The sequence below is a fragment of the Hoplias malabaricus genome, chromosome 5 (genome assembly GCF_029633855.1).
Source record: "Hoplias malabaricus isolate fHopMal1 chromosome 5, fHopMal1.hap1, whole genome shotgun sequence".
NCBI classification, from domain to species: domain Eukaryota; kingdom Metazoa; phylum Chordata; class Actinopteri; order Characiformes; family Erythrinidae; genus Hoplias; species Hoplias malabaricus.
The window spans coordinates 1,437,485-1,461,070 of record NC_089804.1 but is presented as its reverse complement, the minus strand read 5'-3'; the positions used below and the strand labels follow the sequence as shown (position 1 = coordinate 1,461,070).

Genomic DNA, 23,586 nt, shown 5'->3' with positions numbered 1-23,586 from the left:
CTCTCTGAAGTGCAGTGAAGGAATCTATTTTAATGCATCACTTCAGGCTGGCTATGTATATAAAATACGATTATTTAAAGACCGTGTTTGCACTGATCAGAGATTATGAACTGGGACTGAAGCTCTGTTAATATAAGATAACTGTGTGGAGGGTGAGGCCAAGTGCCTGTATAACATAGACCAGTTCTCCAAGGTCTGATCTACCTCATTAACTTCATTAACTCATCATCATCACACATCCAGGTTCCTAGTGTCCCACTGTTCGCTCACATCCGGTGTGCCTCTGTGCACTGGTCTCCAGAGGAACTCATTCTGGAGCTCAAAACTGTTACAGATTACAGCTGGAGAGCTGCAGACTCTCACCTGCAGAGAAATATGTTTCAACATTATTATGTTTTTGTAATATTTGATTATTTCAGATTTAAATTCAAGCATCATCCCTTGTCAAGCAACAAATTCAAGCAACATCTCTCTAACAGGCATAATATTCAAACACAGAAAACCACTCTTATTATTTGGGAGAATTATGGGATCAGTGGGATCACATATTTATGGCTATAGTTACCTGGATAATAGACATCAGTCTGTAGAAATAAAAGATAAATCTGATTTGTTGAAGGTTTCCATATGGCTCAATGCTAGGATAAAAATGGTTTATGACAGTAGTTCCCAAACTTTTACTGCAGTGCCCTCATTTTGTGTTCTGACAAACACTTATAAGTCTTTTGCTTCCAGGTTCCAATGGAAACTAATATTTAAATAGTTTAACTCATACAGAACAAATCAAAATAAAGGGAAAAATCACAATTACAGTGGAATTAACAAGTGACATGCCGTATGTTTCTCATTTATTTGCCTTTCAAACAGGGTATAACAAGGATTTAAATCAAATTGTTACGAAAGAACTCTACTCCAGTCTTGAAAAACATATCCTCAGGTAGACAGGTTATGGAAATCTAGAGTAACTGCAATGAAAAATTATGAAATAGGTCAAAGAGAAAAGGCTATAAAAGTATTAAACCAAACCTGTTATCATAAAATTACACTGCAGTATCCCAAAATAAACTTATCATCCCATCCCTTCCCTCATCATCACCCTTTGCAGCCATGCTGCTCCAAGCCACTAACATTACAGCTCATGCTCTTTCCTCAGGTACTGCTATGGACCTTAGTCCCCCTCCCATTTGCAGCTGTTGCACCCCCTCCCATTTGTGCTGCTTCCAGCCTGTAACTTTAAAGGTTGTGCTCTCTCCTCAGGTGATACCATGTTTGATTCGCCCTCCTCCTCTCACCTGCTGCCTTTACCCTGGCACTTGCCTTCGGCCCCCTGGACATCTCTTTGCTGTCTAAGACTTTCGATCCTGCTGTCATGCTCAGGTTCTCTTTCAGGGCTGGCTCCCAAATAGCAACTTACTTGTCCCCATCTCAATATTCCTGTGGTGCCAAACATCAACTCCTCGTTGGGGCTTCTCAATTTCACCATGTGTCATCCCTGTAGATGCCACTCACCTCCTCTTTCTCTCTTTTTTCTTCATATGCTAGTGAAACTCATTATCCTCAAAGTAAATATTGGTCACTTCCCACAGAAACATAGTACATTTTCTTCACCTGTATCTAGTTATCATCTCATCCATGACACCATTTACACAAGATCACTTTAGAAGGTGGTCTGAGGCACACCATAGCAGTGTAAATGCATCTGTCTCTCTATGACACATTAGATCACAGAAACTCCACCCAATGCAGTATGTCTGAAGTTTCATTCAAAGGTCATTTATCAGTTCCTGAGCACAGAGGTGGAATAATGTGGTATGTAAAATAGAATGTGCTTTACTTAAAATTTATATAAGAAAATCCCAACAGATTGGAAATGTGGTTCTCTTTTTAAATATTTATTTACTTCATGTAAATTAAGGGTTGATTTTTCAAATGTAATTGAACAGACAAATGTTTTGTTTTTCATTTATATCACTTTTCTGCCTCTTGACACTGGTGGGAAAGCAAGCTTAGGCAACTGAATTATGTCATAGACCCATAATATGAACAAACTATAAGGCCTACCATAAACATGGCCTAGTAAACCCTAGCAACCTCCTGTTAACACTTTCATTATTACTATGTGGAAACATTTTGCTAAAAGTGCAGTATGTGGAAGATGTACAGTACATGCAGGAAGCGTAGGATTGGAAGTGTTGTAAAAAGGAGATGATATGCTAGAGGTAGAAAATATCCAAGAGATGTGCAGGAGGTGAAAGATGTGCAGGATTGATATGAAGGTGAATATGTCAGTAATAAGAAGGTCAGTGATGACAGTGAGGAGAAATTCTTCACACAGTGTTTTCATGCACTAATATTACACTTGAAGCATGGAGAAACCTATGGATTAAAGAAAAAACAGAAGCCCAACATTCTTGGGGTTCTGAAATCCAAGATTGGATTTTAGCTGGAAACACAGGGTCAAGGAAATAAACAATCAAAATGAAACACTGATTCTCCACAAAATGTTAGAAGCAGAAATGTCCAAAGTGCTTTAAAAAGTCTTGCTTTGTACTAAAGGGGTGATGTATGATCAAAGACGAGCAATGATTTCCCTCACATGGCTGAGCTCAGGTGAGTCTGATCACTTTCTCTAAATCAGACTTAAACACAGACACTATAACTGTAAATTACAAAGATTGTCATGATATTTCTGCTTTAATTAATCACTTCTTCAATATAAGACAGCTGAGTTGGGGGGCTGGAGAGTCAGGCTGGTTTTGTGTATAAGGTACAAATGTTAAAAACTTGTGACAGTATTGATCAGTGATTATAAACTGGGACTCAAGCTCTGTTAATATAAGATAACTCTTTGTGGTGGGGTGAGGCCAGTTGTTTGTATAATATACACCAATTCTCTTAGGTCTGATTTATTTCATTAACTTTATTTACCCTTCATTATCACACCCATCTTCCTAGTGTTCCACTGTTCTCTCACCTCTTGCATGTCTTTGTGCACTGGTATTCAGAGGAACTTATTCTGGAGCTCATGTCTGACACAGATTACAGCTGGAGAGCTACAGACTCTCACCTGCAGAAAAACAACATTTCAACGTTTCAATGTTATCATGTTTTTGTAAAACAGTCATGGATGAAAGTGTTGACACCTGAAATGTTTCCAGAAAATAAAGTATTTCCCTAGAAAAGGATTGCACTTATATAATCTGTTACACACATGTTTACATCCTTTGTGTACTGGAACAACACAAAAAACAGAGATAAAAATCTGAAATTAACATAATTTAATGCAAAGCTCCATGAATGGTCCGGACAAAATTATTGGCACCCTCAACTTAATATTTGGTTGCACTCTCATTCATTCATTCATTCATTCATTCATTGTCTGTAACCGCTTATCCAGTTCTGTGCAAGGGAGGAATGCTAGGGTGCAAGGGAGAAACACACCCTGGAGGGAGTGCCAATCCTTATTTCTTCAGATTATATGATGCCTTGCATACAGTCAAGGTACCCAGTGCCAGGGGCAGCAAAACAACTCCTGAAGTACCATATTTGCCTGTATATACAGTGTTCTTTTCTTTTTCGGTAAACAGAAGAAAGATTTTACCTTTAAAAAAAGGCTATAAACTAAAAAAAAAACTAAAAAGCTCTACCTTGGTAAGATCAAAGCTCTACTAAAAAGCTCTATCTTGGTCTCATCTGTCCATAAGATGTATTCCCCAGAAGGATTTTGGCTTCCTCACATACATTTTGGCAAACTGCATTCTAACTTTTGTATGTCTCTGTATCAGCAGTGAGGTCCTCCTGGGTCTCCTACCATAGCGTTTCATTTCATTTTAACATCGACTGATAGTTCATGCTGACACTGATGCATCCTGAGCTTTGGGGCAGCTTGATTTTCTTTGGAACTTGACTGGGACTGCTTATCCACCATCCGGTCTATCCTGCGTTGCAACCTGTAATCAATTCTTCTCTTCCATCCATGTCCAGGGAGATTAGCTACAGAGCCATGGGTAAACTTTTTGATTATGTTGCGCACCGTGGACAAAGGAACATCAAGATCTCTGGATATGGAATTTTAACCATGAGATTGTTGAAATTTTTTCCATGATCTTGGTTCTCAACTCCTCAGACAGTTCTCTTCTTCTCTTTCTGCTCTCCATGCTTAGTGTGGCACACAGACACACAATGCAAAGATCGAGTCAACTTCTCTACTTTTTATCTGGTTGAGGTGTGATGTTTATATTGCCCACACCTGTTACCTGCTACAGGGTTAAACGAGCATCACATGCGTGAAACAAAGTTATTTTGGACCACAATTTTGAAAAGGTGCCAATAATTTGTCCAGCCCATTTTTGGAGTTTTACCTAAAAATACATACATTTTGGCTTGGCTTTCAATACACACAAAAGAAATAAACATGTGGATAACAAAACATGTGTAAGTACAACAATTTTTCTGGTAGAAATACTTTTTTCTGCAAAAAATTCAATATTTTATTATTTCAGGTTTAAATTAAAGCAAGATTCAGTGTTCTAGCAGGCAAAACAGTCACACAGAAAGCTACTTAAAATCATTTGAAAACTGTGGTATCAGTGGGATCACATACTTATGGCTATAGTTACAAATCTGATTTGTTGAAGGTTACTTGTTCCCATGATCACATCACTGCTTCTCTTCTTGAGTTTAAATGAATTTCAGTCCAATTAATGAGCATTTGTGATGGCTACATGGTTTTAATTTTCAGGCAATATCACAAGACATTTTCAAACACACAGTTAAACTGATTTGCTCTTGAAGGGCTTAAACACAGTAACTGAAAAAGCCTGTGTGAATTATACACTACAGAAGACTTCAATCACACTATTCCTTACAGTAGTCTGAGCCACAAAATTATGACAACTAAGATCCAGTTTAAAATATTGAGTAAAACGTTTTGTATTCTTCTGTATAAACATGTATCTATTATAATTTTAAACTTTCCATTAATCCTTCAGTTTACCCAGACCCTATAAGATGTCTATACACACATTTGGTGTCCTGACTTCAACAAGCACAATCATAGAACTGGATGAGATCTCCTCAGCTGCACTGTACACTTCCCCATCCCCTGCTGCTCTGAAAATATAGAGAAGCTCTACACTAACATACATGCCTTGCTAGTGTTAATGGGGAATCACCAGTCACTGACAGCAGCAGTGTTACTGGACTTAGAGGAACAAACTACAGGAGGGTTTTCATTAACCTCCTTTATTTACCACGTTACACAATCAGAGCTATTTCAGAACTATTTTTGTAGCACCCCGTAGGTCAGACACTGTTTCAGACACATTTAAAGAAAGTCATCAGCAGAGCATGAATCGTTATTACCCCAAATTCACACTCTAAAAACACATGAAGACGTCCTATGTTCTGGAGACATTGTTCTTTAGGAGTGCAGTGAGGTTTTCTGGTTACAGCTTTTTTTAAATTTCAAAACTAAAAACACAGGATAATTTAACCATGTGAACCCGAGAACATGTTCTTCAAAGTTTTCATGTACTGGAGCTCCTGGCAACAGTTAGATTTAATTTTTTATAATGATAAAGTAATAATAATGTCTAATTTTTTGTCATAGTACACTATACAATGAAATATGTCTTCCGCATTTAACCCATCTGTGGCACTGAAAACACACACACACACACTAGTGCACTAGGGTGCACACACACGCAGTAGGGGTTCACTGCCTTGCTCAAGGGCCTCTCAGTCGTGGATGTTCCTGCCGGTCCTGGATCGAACCAGTAATGCTCCGGAACCAAGCCTGTCAACAAGGCTGCCTGTCACTCTGAACCGGTTTAAGGGTTAAAACACTTTCTTTTGACGAATGAGTTTTGTTTGGTGATTAAAACCCAGAGTAAATAAGTTTAAAGTCGTTTTATTTTGCATATTTAATATGTGCGCAAGTCCAGAAAAATGTCCCTGGTTCAGTTTCTTTCTAATCCTCTCTCCATAGCGCCATCCATTGTGTGTCTGAGAGCGGAAAAGCAGGATTTCCGTGTTCTAAAGGAGCGTCTGCTTTACAAAAGATATACAAATCGTATTAAAATCTTTAACTCGGAGCGAACTTTATAAACTACGTCTAATTGACGTCCACTGAAACGTCTTTTTACCTGGTCAAACGTCGTTCTCACTGGAATAAGCGATGGTACAGATTCAAAACAATAACAAACAAACTGCGTCATTGGGCTGTGATTCCGGAGATCACCGTTCCTCTCAGAAAGTCAGTTCTGTTCATTAAGACTATAATAATAGTAATAATAGTAGTAATAATAATAATCAGTCAGAAAGTCCAGCTCAGATTCACTCACTCACCGTGTTTCTCTCCTCAATCCGCTCCGGAGTCTCTTCACTAAACGGAGCTGGATCTATCTTTCAGTTTCACTGGGGGATTTAAACTTTGTTTATATTGGTACAGACCATGCTCAGCGGGGGAGGAGTTCAGGGCGGCTTCAGAATGAAACAATACACCATTACATAACTGCAATAACTGCGCATGCGCCGATCCAGCGACTGTATTGTACATTAAATGATGACGGTTTTATACTGAATACATTTCACCTAATCACAGTTTTAACCAGATATCATTATTTTAAAGCATGTGTCTCCATCTGTGTGTACTCTGGTGATATTTTAGTGACTTTATTTGCCTATTCTTGATTATTAATAAAAACACATTACATTTTATATCTCTCACAACACAGTGATGACAGTGGGATGCTGTAGTTTCAGTCTTTTCCCTAAAAAAAGTAGGAGGGCTCTGGCTTGGCTCCTTGACTATGTTTTACTTGTTTTTCTTCTTCACTTGTGCATCACTGCAGCTTTTCTGTAACATAGTGCCCATTTGATATTTACTCTTCTGATTCCAGCTCAGATCCTCTGAGAAAACATATTAGATGATGAACTGTATCTGATAAGCTATAAAACACTGAGAATGAAATACTACAGTAAACTGTCTCAGCTCGTCATCGCTGCTAATCACAGACCGTGTCACTTACATCAGCTGTTTATCCCTTAACTGCAGATAAATGACTTTGTAGGTCACAGAAAATTTTTTATATCTTGTTTAAAACTGGAATAGCACGTCTACACAGATGTCATCAGCTGTAAATAAACACACTTTGGAAATCATGTTTTTCTCCGCAGAACAAATCCTAGATATTCATTTATTGTCATCAAAAGGATCAAAGGATCAGCTCCTCCTCAGTCACTCTACACCTCTCTGACCTGCTCTTTGTGTTGGTAATGACAGTGGTGGAAGAGAAATTGTATCTTACACAAATAAATGAGTCATGATGTCGTGAACTTTTATAGTGCAGTTTTATTATTTTATTATTTTAACATTATTCTCTGCTGTGATTAACTTCCACAGTCTCAAAAAAACTTAAACAATGTCAGGAAAAGGAAAGGTGAGGGAACACAGTGGAAAACTTGCCTCTGTCCCAACATTTTGAAGTGTTTCATGTTTCAGATTTTAAATGTTTATATTTAGAAAATACAGACAATTTTGAGATTTTGTTTTAATCAAAGCTTCAAGGAAATTCACACAGACTCCTGTTACCGCAGTTTACCTTTAAAATCTTCACAGAAACATCCGAGAGTCACTGACAGATGAAATAAAAATACAAAAAATTAAAATTATCTTGTCACACACCTTATTGAAATCTTATCAGTATTTTTCAGATGTCTCAATTGATTCAATTATTTGCTCCAGTAACTCATTCTATAAATCACCGTCTGTCATCATTTAAAACTAAATCACACCTTCATTAATTATATTTTATTTACAGTTCAAATTTCATTTAATTCATTCATTCGTTATCTGTAACTGCTTATTCAGTTCAGGGTCGCGGTGGGTCCAGAGCCTACCTGGAATCATTGGGCGCGAGGTGGGAATACACCCTGGAGGGGGCAGCAGTCCTTCACAGGGCAACACACACACACTCACACATTCACTCACACACTCACACCTACGGACACTTTTGAGTCTCCAATCCACCTACTAACGTGTGTTTTTGGACTGTGGGAGGAAACCGGAGAACCCGGAGGAAACCCACACAGACACAGGGAGAACACACCACACTCCTCACAGACAGTCACCCGGAGGAAACCCACGCAGACACAGGGAGAACACACCACACTCCTCACAGACAGTCACCCGAAGGAAACAGATGCAGACACAGGGAGAACACACCACACTCCTCACAGACAGTCACCCGGAGGAAACCCACTCAGACACAGGGAGAACACACCACACTCCTCACAGTCACCCGGAGGAAACCCACTCAGACACAGAGAGAACACACCACACTCCTCAGTCAGTCACATGGAGGAAACCCACTCAGACACAGGGAGAACACACCACACTCCTCAGAGTCACCAGGAGGAAACCCACTCAGACACAGGGAGAACACACCACACTCCTCACAGACAGTCACCCGGAGGAAACCCACACAGACCCACGGAGGACAAACCACACTCCTCACAGACAGTCACCCTGAGGAAACCCACACAGACACAGGGAGAACACACCACACTCCTCACAGACAGCCACATGGAGGAAACCCACTCAGACACAGGGAGAACACACCACACTCCTCACAGACAGTCACCTGGAGGAAACCCACACAGACACAGGGAGAACACACCGCACTCCTCACAGTCAGTCACATGGAGGAAACCCACTCAGACACAGAGAGAACACACCACACTCCTCACAGTCAGTCACATGGAGGAAACCCACTCAGACACAGGGAGAACACACCACACTCCTCACAGACAGTCACCCGGAGGAAACCCACACAGACACAGGGAGAACACACCACACTCCTCACAGACAGTCACCCGGAGGAAACCCACACGGACACAGGGAGAACACACCACACTCCTCACAGTCACCCGGAGGAAACCCACTCAGACACAGAGAGAACACACCACACTCCTCACAGTCAGTCACATGGAGGAAACCCACTCAGACACAGGGAGAACACACCACACTCCTCAGAGTCACCCGGAGGAAACCCACTCAGACACAGGGAGAACACACCACACTCCTCACAGACAGTCACCCGGAGGAAACCCACACAGACCCACGGAGGACAAACCACACTCCTCACAGACAGTCACCCTGAGGAAACCCACACAGACACAGGGAGAACACACCACACTCCTCACAGACAGTCACATGGAGGAAACCCACTCAGACACAGGGAGAACACACCACACTCCTCACAGTCAGTCACATGGAGGAAACCCACTCAGACACAGGGAGAACACACCACACTCCTCACAGACAGTCACCCGGAGGAAACCCACACAGACACAGGGAGAACACACCACACTCCTCACAGACAGTCACCCGGAGGAAACCCACACGGACACAGGGAGAACACACCACACTCCTCACAGACAGTCACCCGGAGGAAACCCACACGGACACAGGGAGAACACACCACACTCCTCACAGACAGTCACCCGGAGGAAACCCACACAGACACAGGGAGAACACACCACACTCCTCACAGACAGTCACCCGAAGGAAACCCACGCAGACACAGAGAGAACACACCACACTCCTCACAGACAGTCACCCAGAGCAGGAATCGAACCCACAACCTCCAGGTCTCTGGAGCTGTGTGACTACCTGCTGCGCCACCAGGCCACCCTGCTCACGATTATTGTAAAATATAATTTTTGTTTATAAAATATACTCTTAAGCAGGTTTTAAAATGTGTTTTCATTCATTCATACATTGTCTGTAACCTTTACTCAGTTCGGGGCAGCGGTGGGTCTGGAGTCTACCCAGAATGACTGGGCGCAAGGTGAGAACACACCCAGGTGGGGATGCCAGTCCTACACAATAAAAGTGTATTTATTGCTCCAAAGAACAATTTAAATAGCCTGAATATTTATTATATGATATTATGACATTATTTATTATATTATGGAAGTGTTAATATTTTATCTGGTAGAATCTGCTGTTCTTATCAACTGCTTCTAAAAGAAAGAATGCATATAATTGCTGTGTGTATCATGTGCAGAATCAAATCAAATCAGGTTTATTGTCACATCACATAACAAGTGTAAGGTGAGTTAGTATATAAAAATATATAAGCAGTACAATAAACTATTTAGATACAGTATATACACAGCTTAATTTAAAATACACCAATGTGTTGGAAAACAGTGAATTATTTGGGTTCACACAATAATCACATTAAATATTTAATATGTTTTCACTCTTCAGTAAATAGTTCTTTTTTAAAAAGACAAGACATACCTAAAAACCCTTACATCCCCATACGGTGATTTAGAGCCCTCTAACGGACAGTGAATGAAGTGCATGTCCAAGGCATTTACCACAATGTTATAAAATGGCTGCCACTTAATTCAAAGTGCTGTAGGGGGCAGCACTGTCCTGAGGGAGGCGGTTTGGAGCGTCATTAGATGATGAAACGGGCAGCTCTAATGATCATGCTTCATGTTTGATATTTATGAGGATTTAGGTTTAAATATTGCTGTATGCAAATGAGCCAGTCCTCTAAACAATCAGATTTTTTTACCATGCGTTGTCACATTATTTAATTATCAAAGGATTATTGGCAATACTGGATCATCATCGATATCATCTCCACAACTACACCACCATGAAGCTGTGCTGGCAGGAGGTGAGGTGTTAATTCAATCATGAATATTATAAAAATATCACAACTCAGGGTTACTGTGAAGCTTTGAGGGCGTTGCACATTACAATCCTCACAGACTCCTACCACACTGATTGACACTGAGAGCACTTCTGGAAACAGACTGTATTTAAGTGACTAAAGCACAGACTGGTCAGATCAGTCAGTGTCTCTGAGAGAGTTTAGATCAGTTTTCAGTTAATCAGAATCAGAGTAAAATGTGTTTATAAACTGTAGCAGTATCCACACTGTTTTGTCGAGTTGAGCCTATGCTGTAGCCATGACAACTGGCCCTCCTCCCACCTGGTGAAGAGGAAGTGATGTCATGGGGAGGGTGCGCAGATCTGTGCCACAGTCGTAATTTCATACTGTACAGTTAGAAACTAAACACAAACATATACATCATTAACATAAAGAATCATACTGAGTGTGTGTTTGTTCTATGACTTCATCCTCTTCTCATCCTCTGTGTGAGAGTAGATCAGCTTTTTAGAGTTTAGAACCTATAAAACAGTGAACAGGAGGAAATAATCAGATATTAACTCACACACATCACATCACACAGAGAGATATGTCAGTACCAACTAGTTTCTGTAGGTTACAGAGTAGATATTTCTGAAGATCAGAGAGCTGTTTCTTTCCTAACTCCAGGATTATTAGAGTTGAGCCAATAAGGGCTCCAGATACATGCAAGGGGACCAATCAAATTCTGCCTCTTTTTCATGTGACTGCTCTGGGTTACTGTGGGAAACATATGAAAGAAGATGAAGAAATAAGTGAAGTATACACTGTATTGTCAGTGAAAAAGTTTGTAATGGCTTGTGAAAGTTTAATTTACAATTAATTTTTTAAATATAATTTCTACATTTCTGTGATTGTATGTTTAATTTTGTAAGGCTTTGTAAAATATTAACCTGAATCATTGCATTACCTCTTGCAGTTCTATATACAAGTGGCCAAAATCTGAGCTGAAAATTTCTGGTAATTTCTGTTCAATAATTAAATTGTTAATAAAAGTCGTCATTTGTATCAGCCTCATTCTGTAATTAATGTGACATATTGAGGGTGAGTGGGTTTGTTGAGATAGCATTGCTTATGAGCAAATTTTGGACCACTAGTACATATGTTGGACTGATAATAGATTGAGGCCACATATAAATAGTAAAACCTTAACAATATGTGACTAAAATTGGGTTGATTTATTTTTATGTATTGGACTAAAACTAAACTAATTTTTTTGTTTTTGCTGACTATAACTAACAATTACATTACAGAAATAAAACTAAAACTAATACAAAATTTAGTATAAAGACTAAAATCAAAATCGGCTGCTAAATTTAACACTTGTTGCTTTAAGCCAGATGACAGTTGCCTCGTTGTTATGGTCAGGTGTAGTATGGCATGCACACAGTTAACCAGCATTTACAATAAAATTAAATGGATCCTTAGACATTTATAAAATGATGAAGTGATGCTCTTACCTCAGTCTCCTCATTTTATATTTTGGATTTTTGAACACAGTAGAGAGCAGCTCCACTCCTGAATCCTGCAGTTCATTCTCCCTCAGATCCAATTCCTTCAGACTTGAGTTAGACCTGAAGACTGAGGCCAGAACTGCGCAACTTTTCTTTGAGAAATTACAGTGCCAAAACCTGGGGAAGAAAATACGAGATCAGAATATCAACATTGCCCATGCACACACAGACACACACACACACACACATAGAAAGATATAACAAACATAGACAAATATTCACAAAAACACGTCTATGTTTGGGTTTTTAGTTTTTTATTTACCATTACACTTATATAGCGCCTTTCTAGATACCGAAAGGCGCTTTACAATCAACACTGCACAGACACAATTCCAACCAACACACAATCCATACACACACACACTGGCGAGAAGCGGCAGCCAAACGCGCACAGTGTACTCTTGACCAGGAACGACCGTCCACCTGGAGGACTGCTTTGGGCACTAGGGTTTCACCCAGAAACACCCAGGCACACACACATACAGACATTCATTCACTCACACACTAGGACAGTTATTACAGAAGCCAATTCACCTAACCTCCATGTTTTTTGGACTGTGGGAGGAAAGTGGAGACCCTGGAGGAAACACAAACACAATGAGAACACAGAAACTCCACTCAGATGGAACTTGAACAGCAAGCCACCGTGCCACCCAAATGTGTGCCAGGTTACTCATACAGCTCCTCTGGGTAAAGTCCAGACTTATGCATGGTAGTGAATGTGTGAAAGGGGCTTTTGATTGTTGAGGAGTCATGGCTTGGGGAAAGAAGCTGTTGCACAATCTGGCTGTGCAAAATTACAGTGGCTTGCAAAATTATTCATGCCCAACTTTTTCACATTTTGTCACCTTACAAACTAACTTAAATGTGTTTTATTGAGATGTTAAGTCATAGATCAACACAAAGAAACACATAATTGTGAATTGGAATGAAAATGATACATGGTTTTCAAAATTATAATCAAATAAAAATCTGAAAATTGTGACAAGATTTCAATATCCATATATTGAAATATATTGGCAGATGACCCAATAAAAAAGGCATTTACTTCAATCCTAGACTCTATTGGTATTACTCAAATGTAACAGGGCCTACACACTACTGCAGTCACACTTTAGACTTAGTATTGACAAGTTTAGACAAACTTGATATCTTACCGTAAACCTCAGCAATCTCCGACCATAACATATGTACATCCCCTCGCTATTCTACAAAGCATATAATAAAAACATCTACAGCCCTACAATTCATAGAAAAACTCCCAGAACTATCAACCCCAGTTCCCACTTCATCAGGCCCAATGGAGCTAGATGTTATAACTAACTACTTAGAAAAGACCTGTCAATCTACTTTAGAAAATGTGGCACCACCCACAAGAAAAGTATGAGACAGAAAATGTTCGCCCCATGGTACTGTAGGCAGTAGTTCTTCTCCAAGCCGAGAAGTTCTTCTCCAAGCCAAAGGTAATTGGCTGCTCAGGTAACAGAGCCTCGTTCTTGTTATGCTGTGTTTATGCTGTATTGTTGAAGGGTTTGTGATGCTATATTAGAGATTGTATTGTTGATTTGGAGAGTTTTTGTATGCTGTTTTTGTCAAGGTGCGTTCAGTGTGGAGCTATGCAGTCTGTCACATGGTTTTAATGCATTAAGCTCAATTAACCCTATTCTAAGGGTAAAATACAGTTGTATAAGTTATTTTATTTTCACTTATTAATATTTTGTGCAGTTTTCAGTGTTTTGTGAGCAGCAAGTTCCAATATTTATCTATAAAAATATATATGGGTATATTTTATAAATAACCCACTGCTAAGTAGTGCTGTATATCAGAGCTAGCTAAACTTATTCTTGTTATGCTGTATGAAGGTGACTGAGAGCTGTGATGCTGTGCTGAAAATCAACTGGATTCTGTTGGGTTACTAAAACTGCTGCTGAGCTGCGAACAGAATTAACACTGTTGACGTCCAGTCTCCCTTTTTCCCCTAAATCAAAACAATACACAGCGCAGAGGAAAAAAAGGTACCATCAGAGGTGGACTGAGTGCGCAGGTAGTAAATCGCATGACGCCCCGGGTTACAGTACAATGATAAAACCCGTACCTTAAAACACACATCACGGAAACTAGAGAGGAAATGGCGATCAACCAAGCTGTAGATGTTCCACTCTGCCTGGAAGGACAGCCTTATAGAGTATAGAAATGCCCTCACTAAAGCTGGCCTCGCTGATCTACAATAATAAAAATAATCCTAGAGTACTGTTAGTGTACTACAAAAAATCAGGCAGGTTCTGAACAACTAATTCCAGCAACTCTCACTAGTAAAGTCTTTATGGACTTTTTTTTAATAATAAAATTGAGAATATTAGACAATAAACTCAACCCACAGTATTAAATCTGACCTGGCTGCCACCCGATGTGACTGATATATATAAAAAAAGACTTTACCCACTCCCACAGTTAGAACTAGAGAAGATTATCACCTTTGCAAACTACAACTTGCACATGACGCAATTCCCACAAAATTACTCAAAGAAGTACTACCAGCTATTATCAATCCTCTTTTAACTATAGTAAACTCATCTCTTGGCCATGTACCCAAAGCTTATCGATACAAAATTTTGTATCAATTACAAAATTCTGTTACTAACATATAAATCTCTACATGGGCTCGCTCCTGAATACCTTCAAGATACTATTTCCTATTATGTGCCTCCAAGATTAGTCAGATCACAGAGTGCTGGACTTTTAATAGTTCCCAGAACTCAGAAGGCCTCAGCTGGGGGAAGAGCTTTTTCTTATAAAGCCCCCCAACTCTGGAATGATCTTCCAGAAAATGTTCGGGATTCAGACACAGTCACAATCTTCAAATCTAGGCTAAATGTGTTTTAGTTTTGGTAGTTAATGCTCCCCCATAGATAAAGGCGGACAGATCCGGGGGGTCCATGGACACAGGGAATTATAGTAAACTGAGACGCTGGTGCTGTCGTCCCGCCACTTCACGCAATCACTCAGGTTTGTTGACGGTGGAGCGGAGGGATGCCAGTGTTTCAGGATTTTCCCACGTCTGTGTGTCCTTCTGGTTCTCTCCTTTTAGTTAAAGCTGTCATAGTCAGATCTGCCGGAGTCATTAGCCACACTCTGGAAATGTTCACATTTTCTGCTTTACATTTACCCGAATAGATCACAACTAACTCCACCCCTCTACCTTTTTCTGAGTAAACGACCCCCACCTGTCCATCTGGACACTGATGGATGAGTGTTGAGCTCCTGCTCCATGCTTCAGACCAGCTGCTCACACTCCAGCCACAGCCACTGGCCTTGGAGTTGCCCCTACACTGAAGTTCTCACCAATTCCTGTTACCAGTAGATTCATCAGAGGAGGGTAGGTCCCCTGTGTGAGCCCTGGTTCCTCCCAAGGTTTCTTCCTTAGCTGGGAGGGAGTTTTTCCCTGCCACATTCTTTACATTTTGATATTTCATGTCAAAACATTGCCTTTACTCGAATTCTGTGAAGCTCCTTTGTGACAACATAAATTTCCTTGTTTGCCATGTGCTAAGGAGCACATGGTTCTGTTTTTGTTTTGTTCCTGTCTCCTCCCATGTCCCCGCCGTAACCCCCGCCTAATCATCAGCGTTTTCACCTGTGCCTCTTGTCATCCTGCCCCCTCGTTATCTGTCTCAGGTTTTTCTAGTCTGTGCTCTGAGTATTTATAGCCCATTTGTTTCAGTGCTCCTGTGTGTGTGCGTTTGTTCATTCCCTTTTCCTACACAGCCCTGTCAGTTCTCGGTTGTCTCTTTTTCCAGTTCTGTCTTGTTTAGTAAAGTGTGTGTTTATTGACTGCTTTTGTTTAGTCAATAAGGATTTCCTTGCATGTATGTCTGCCTCATCCTTCTACCTGCAACCATGACACATTCATTCAGAAGATAAAAATGGGGAAATGTTAGGAAAAGTTCTTGCATTATTTGGCATCCAGAATCACACAAGCTGAAGTTAATTATATTCTTATTAGATTCTGGCATCTTTTTAGTTTAAGTGTGTAGTACAATATGTTTCTAATATGGTAATTCTAAGCTAATTATTTGCATTTACCCATAAAAAAAACTACATGAGTTTTAGCTAGATGTTATGGTCAGTAGTGTGATGTACAGACAGATACAGACTGAAAATTCAATAAAACTAAATGGTTTCTGAGTTGTCCATAAAATCAACCATTAAACCACTATTGGTGCATTTCCACTGCATGGGTCCAGCTCTACATGACTCGATTCAGCTTGCTTAAAGCTTGTCACTTTTCCACTGGCACAGCTCCCCCCTCCCCCCACGAATGGGGAAATCACAACAACAATGGTGGTAAAGATAGGCAGATCAATTTTCCTTGTCGCATGTTTAGCTTTCACTGGAGGAAGGCACACCTCCCGTCCTCACCATATTCTACAGAGGAACCATCACAAGCATCTGGAGCAGCTGCATCTCTGCCTGGTTTGGAAATTGCACTATGTTGGATCGCAAGTCCCTGAAGCAGGTAGTGAGGACAGCTGAGAAGATCATCAGTCTCTCCTCACCACCACAGACATTTACACTACACGCTGCATCCGCAAAGCAACCAGCATTTTGCATGACTACACACACCCATAACACACACTCTTCACCCTCCTACTGTCTGGAAAAAGGTACTGTAGCATCTGGGCCCTCACATCCAGAGCCTGGCATGAACACACACACACACACCTCTTTCAACTGTGTATACATCTGCTGTTAACATCTATCTAACTGGATAACATTAGTATGTTGCTGCTAAACTTAAAAAGTACAATGTTTACACCTGTACCAAAAATGGAAAAACTGCTGCTAAACACAATGTTTATGTTTATACCAACACGGACATATTTGCACCTAAATGCTAACTGCACTGCCCCCCTTCATTATTTATTGTTTTATGTCTCATTTGTTATGTCTCACTTGTCTTGAACTTGAGATTTTCCTCAGCCACCGACCCGAGTAGCTTTTGAAACTCTTCAAAAACCCCTTGGGGGAATTTTACCAGCTTTTGCTGAGAATCGAATAAAAGCAAACATGAAAACAGCTGTAACTTCAGAGATTTTACAAGCAGTGAGTTTGTGCTGGAGCTCTGCATTTTGTGGTGATTGAGAGGTCTCTGTCCAATCAGCGCTCTGCAGGGTTTACACGTCACATTCAGTACCAACTCGGCTCGGTTAGAACCTAGAGTGAGCTGAGACTGAAAACCTACCCAGTTCCAGGACCAGATTTGGTCAGTGGAAAAGCAAAAGAGCTGAATCACATTGTGTAGGTTCCATGCAGTGGAAAAGTACCATAATATCTATACAGTAATGAAGTACTGATCTTACTTCAGTTTCTCCAGTTTACAGTGTGGATGTTTCAGTCCAGCAGAGAGCAGCTGCACTCCTGAATCCTGCAGTTCATTCTCACTCAGATCCAGTTCCCTCAGACTTGAGGAGTTAGAGCTGAGAGCTGAGGCCAGAGCTGCACAGCTTTCCTCTGAGAAATTACAGCGCCGCAACCTGGGAGAGAAAGCATGGTATATCATGATACTAACATATATCTCTCACACACACACACACACACACACACACACACACACACACAGACACACACACACACACACATACACACACACACACACCACAGACACAAATAACAAACATACAGCAGGTTACCAAAAACAAGGTGAATCAATGAGGTAGATGTTTCTTACAGAGTGGAGAGTGAGTGGACACGGTTTAAATACTCTAGCAGCACTGCTGTATCTGATCCACTCATATCAGCATGCCACATCAGTGTCAGAACTAAGAGTGATCGCTCACCCAAAATATACCAGCCAATTCATGGTGATGCAGAGGTCCTGACCATAAAAGAACAAAGTGAAATAAAGTAGCAGAGCAACAGATGGACTACAGTCAGTAATTGTAGAAGTACAGAGTGACATGCATTGTCAGGGGTGTTGATTAAATGGATACAGGATGTGGGAATAATTTTGTGTTGTGGCTAGTTGAGGTATAAAGAAACACACACACAAAATCACTCATGTAGAGGGTCAAGAAATTGCACCAATTAAAAATAACTCTTAATTAGTTAAATTAACCATATTTCTTTCGAAATGCTTACTGAAACTGTGAGAGAATTAATCCAGTGAGAAAGTCTATCACTGTTAAAACTACACAGTGAAGTCTGTAGATAGAAATACTTTGGTTTAAGGTGAAATGGCCACCGTTTTGACTCCATTACTCTGTGACTTGGGAGGGACTGAACCTGTATCGACTATTTCTTCACTGAAGTTCGAAATGTTAATCTTGGTTAATGTTAATTCTTGGTTAGAACTCAAGAATTAATATTCGTACTAAAACTGAGTTTTATATTATTACTTAAAATCTTAACAGAATTTACTATTATTTATTATTATTAATGTAATTGCATTGTTTGTATGATTTCTTGAACTGTTAATATTATGCTACATAGTCAATGAGACTTTATGGAATAAACCAGAGTGACTCATGCAGATTCCAAATAGTTTCAGGAAGCTCTAAGGGGCCAATTTAAATGTTTAGAGTCAGGGAGAGAAAATGAGAATTTTTGGTGATTAGTCTTTAATAAATGCATTGATTTACAATAGTTCTACAGCACACTGACCTGTGTGTGTGGTTACATATCTGCTTTAAATAATAAAAAAAAAAATGCTACTATTTCAGGATTAGTTCAAAAATCTTGCCTCATATGTATATTTTAGATTATATTATCTCAGTTACAGGCACATTCATGTTGTTGATTTCATAAAAAACTTGTTCATTATAATTACTGCTTTTAAAACTTGTACGGTAGTCAATATGAATATTCTATGGTTTTGATAAATTAGAGGGAGGTTAAGAGATGTTCCAGATCAGTTAAGATTAGTTTTTGAACACATCATGGTGGTGTCAGTAATCCTATATGGCCCTAATCATAAAGACTAATGTAAAACCCATGAGATCAAATTAGACAGAAGGTGGAGCCTTAGTATAGAAATCTACAAACAGTACATTAATGTATCACATCCAGCCAGGACATTAAATCACATTTGTTTGAACACATAAAAATACTTTTACCATGCACTTATTACCATAATTAATAAATCTCTAAAGAAATAAAAACACTAACAGAAATATCTTTTTTTATATAATGGCTGTTTCAGTTCAGTGGAGTAAAGTGCTGTTACATTACTAAAGATTACAACAACTAATAAAATATGCGATGTTCAAACACCTGCACATTTCACACAAAGAACACACCTTTGGGAAGATTATTGCTTTATTAAAAAGGAACAAGGCAATCCCAGGGTGTTGAGACTTGAGGTGCAGGATGAAGGTGTTCTTTACTGTTTAAAAGTCTCAGATCCACATTACATCCTATTCTACATCATCACAAAAACAATTCTGTTCCTTACTGTTGTGTAACATTAGCTTAGATTCTATTACAAAATAAATCCTCATTTCACCTGCTCCCCTCACAACTCTACAATCACTCGCCCAGTTACATTTAACACATTCTCCCCCAGACAAACATCACCCTAGAATAACTTGTCTCTTATCCCCCAACGGAATAAATCATAAAATGACATTATGAGGAGGTACTTCCTGCTGTTGGTTGTTATGTTTATACTTTACTCAGAGTCTCATTAATTCATTCTCTGTAACCCTTATCCAGTTCAGGGCCGCGGTGGGTCCGGAGCCTACCCAGAATAATTGGTGCAAGGTGGGAACACACCCTGGAGGGGGCACCAGTCCTTCACAGGTGACACACACTCTCACGTTCACTCACACACTCACAGCTACAGACACTTTTGAGTCTCCAATCCACCTACCAACATGTGTTTTTGGAGCATGGGAGGGAACTAGAGCACCCGGAGGAAACCCACGCAGACACTGGGAGAACACACCACACTCATCACAGACAGTCACCCGGAGGAAACCCACGCAGACACAGAGAGAACACACCACACTCCTCACAGTCACCCAGAGGAAACCCACACAGACACAGGGAGAACACACCACACTCCTCACAGACAGTCACCTAGAGGAAACCTACGCAGACACAGGGAGAACACACCACACTCCTCACAGACAGTCACCTGGCGCTGGACTCAAACCCACAACCTCCAGGATCCTGGAGCTGTGATAGAGACACCACCTGCTGCACCACCATGTTGCCCTTTTCTCAGAGTCCTGTAACCTAATTAACTGCTAAACATTCTCCAAATCTACTCATTTAGAGGGAAATCCGCTAACAGGTTTTAACGCAATAGGTAATTGGATTAGATGTGCTGATAATATAAAATTTCATTCTTTAAACATCTTAAATTTTAAATGCATATCACACTCGTTCTGCTGTAACTCTGAAGTGCTGCTGGTAACTTCTGGGAACTATTAAAAAGCTCCATAATCTGCCATGGCTGTAAAAAACTGGTCTATTCGAGTGAATGGAGCAACTCTCTTACTGTACAGCTCTGCAGTAAAGGAACTTGAAAGTTCATGAAATAGCTGTAGTTTGGTAATGTGCTTGAGAAGAAACTGAATAACAAATGTAGTTATAGTTTTTTGATATATGAATTCATCATAAATCATTGTGAACTATGTATCTCATCAGAATTAGTATTTTTGTTTTTGTTCTAAATATAAATAAGTGAATTAATCAAATTAATTCTTGCATTACTCTAACACCATTTCAGTGACATCATATTGTTAATGATTACTTCAAAAAACATCCACAGGATCCTACTTTTACTGGTTGATACTTATTCATTCATCCATTCACCTTTTGCATGTACCTCATTCTGTTTAAGATCACAGTGGGTCTGGAGCCCACCCAGAATCACTGGGCATAAAAAAGGGTAAACTACCTGAAACTCTTTTTCACTTTCCAGTAAATTATACACTTTAGTACAATAAACTCAGAGTGCCTTTAATTCAAATGGAGGGAGAGCAGTATTCTGCCCTCAGAGTGTCGGTACACAAATTGACAGGTAGTGAACAAGACTCAAAGAAATTCACGGCTTTACTCTTGTTTGCTCTCTTCAAAGTGAGAGTAGACCTCATGGAAAAATATTAGAAGTGCCAGACAACAAACATTACTAACCTGGCAGAATCAAATGACTACAATAATATTGAGGCTAGACACAATATGTAAAATTAGTGCTGTGTTACAAATTACTAGAGGGACCTTACAACTGATACTACGATTATTTCAAATAAGAACAGGCAGGAACATGGCAGGCAGTGCTAAACTAAGTAGCTAATTCCACTATCATTTGTATGGACCAGCATTATAACACCATTAACTTACTCCTCTACAGTGTCTACAGATGAAGCATGAGGTTACAAATTAGTCTGATCAGTTTCAGTTAATGCATGACTTGTTCACCTGCTGGCCACATCAGTCTGCTGTGTGTGGAGCAGTTGAAATGTGAAAGGAAAGTCTCAAAATCCAAAAACCTGCCAGAGGAAATGGTCAAATACATGTCATGGAAAACACGTGAGTGACTTGATCCACAAATGCAGATTCAACACTTTACAAATACATTTTAAATTCAAGAATTTGACTTTACAAATATATACAATGTAAATTTAAACACATGTATTTATTTTCACATAAAATTGTGATATATCTATGAAATCCAAAAATGTGTTTATGAATGTAACTGTATTTGTACAAACTGCAGACTGTGAGACACAGATTGGGATGTGTTCATTTATGTGAAAAATATTTGTGACTTGTGTTTAATTTGTGGATTAACACTTTTTGAGACTAATAACTTTTGAATCACTGTGCTGAAAGTTTACTTTGGTTTCACATCATAAAAAACTCCTACATCCCACACACCTCTAGAAGCGCATTTGATTAGCCGTCCCCATAAGCCACGGATCCCCTCTCTCATACAGAAAGCCTTCCCTCTACAAGACAACACTGTGTTCCTGCTAACGCCAGGTAAATGTTTTATCGAGCAGCTCTGCAGCTTCTCAGAGGAGGCTTCTCTTTGCTGTCTGGAAAAAAAATCAACCCTTTCAATATTACATGCCACGAGCCCGAGCACACAGCCTATGCTGGTTTTGTCTGTGTTTTATTATATGTTTTCCAAGGCTAAAAGTATCCTGAAGAGAGAACAAGCTCGAAAACTAAAAAAGGCCCCAGCTTCGGTCATTTACAGCGTCTGAAGAGGAATTAGCCACGGGTGGAATAAAGTCCAGTATTAAGGCAGATTGGACAAGGCACAGTGGAATAAAAATGAAGAAAGATGTGTTCTTTTTCTCCCTCTCTCTCTCTCTCTCTCTCTCTCTCTCTCTCTCTGTCATTGCTTGGTTAAGGCCAGGAAGCACTGATCCTCACTTTAGCCCCTGGTTTTGTGCTCATAGGGGATGTATTCTGAGGAAAGCTGAGGTGGAGCCTATGTTTGAAGTTGGGTGATGTGCCTGAGTGTGTGTGTGTGTGTGTGTGTGTGTGAAAGGGTTGGAGCTGGGATTTTATGGCTGGTCAAACTGTGCTGAAATTTGAAGGCTCTGTGTAAAGGCACTGTTTGTTTTAGTATTTTATTAATGCTGCAGACTGTGTAGACGTTCTGGAGCACGGTGAACATGAGACACCGTAGAGTCCAGAAACTTATTACAGTTTTTGAACCAAATTCTCAGTGTCCTAAACCCCTTTATTGAAATTGTCACCCATTTGGCAGAACAATAAGCACATTTCACCTAGTTACTCACAACAGGTTCACCCTTTTGTCAAAACCTTAAGCATTTTTCACTTATTAAGACACAATTTGCAAATGTATTTTCACCCACTAAAACACATTTTGCACTATGATGCACTTGGGTTGCATAATGGTAAGCACAGGTTTGGTAAGCAAATGGTAAGCACAGACTTCTTAAATGTTTTTCTTCCACCATACTTCCTTCTCCTCAACCCAACAGAGGAGTTCTTCTCTTCATGTGGTTGGAAGATTTATGACCGACAACCATACACCAGGGAAATTATCATGCAGGCCATGGATATATATATATATATTTACACTACATAATTATTAATTTTTTTTAACAAGAGTTTTGTTTTGAAACTGCATTTTCCTTTGTGGACAATAAAGTTTATTTCTACAGCTTCTTGATCTGATATTTTCCTTTTTTCTGTGTTGTGTGTAATGGGTTTTCAGTGTGTGAATTGGGTTTTGTGTTTATAGTTTGGAGAAATGGATGCATAGTTTCAGGAAATGTGTCTTGGTAACTGTAATGTTTATCCTTTAGTTCATTAACTCATTCATTCATTCATTCATTCATTCATTCATTCAT

At 39.7% G+C, this 23,586-nt stretch overlaps 1 protein-coding gene across 1 annotated transcript in view; it reads right to left on the bottom strand.

Annotated features, from left to right (window-relative positions):
• LOC136696374 (uncharacterized) overlaps positions 1 to 23,586 on the bottom strand; it is a 53,422-nt gene that overhangs the window by 12,498 nt on the left and 17,338 nt on the right. Inside the window, exons 11-13 of the mRNA XM_066670734.1 lie at positions 17,611 to 17,784; positions 12,197 to 12,367; positions 238 to 325 (exon numbers count right to left, since the gene is read on the bottom strand). Coding sequence (XP_066526831.1) covers positions 238 to 325; positions 12,197 to 12,367; positions 17,611 to 17,784 — 433 coding nt within the window. The remainder of the gene's footprint in view (positions 1 to 237; positions 326 to 12,196; positions 12,368 to 17,610; positions 17,785 to 23,586) is intronic.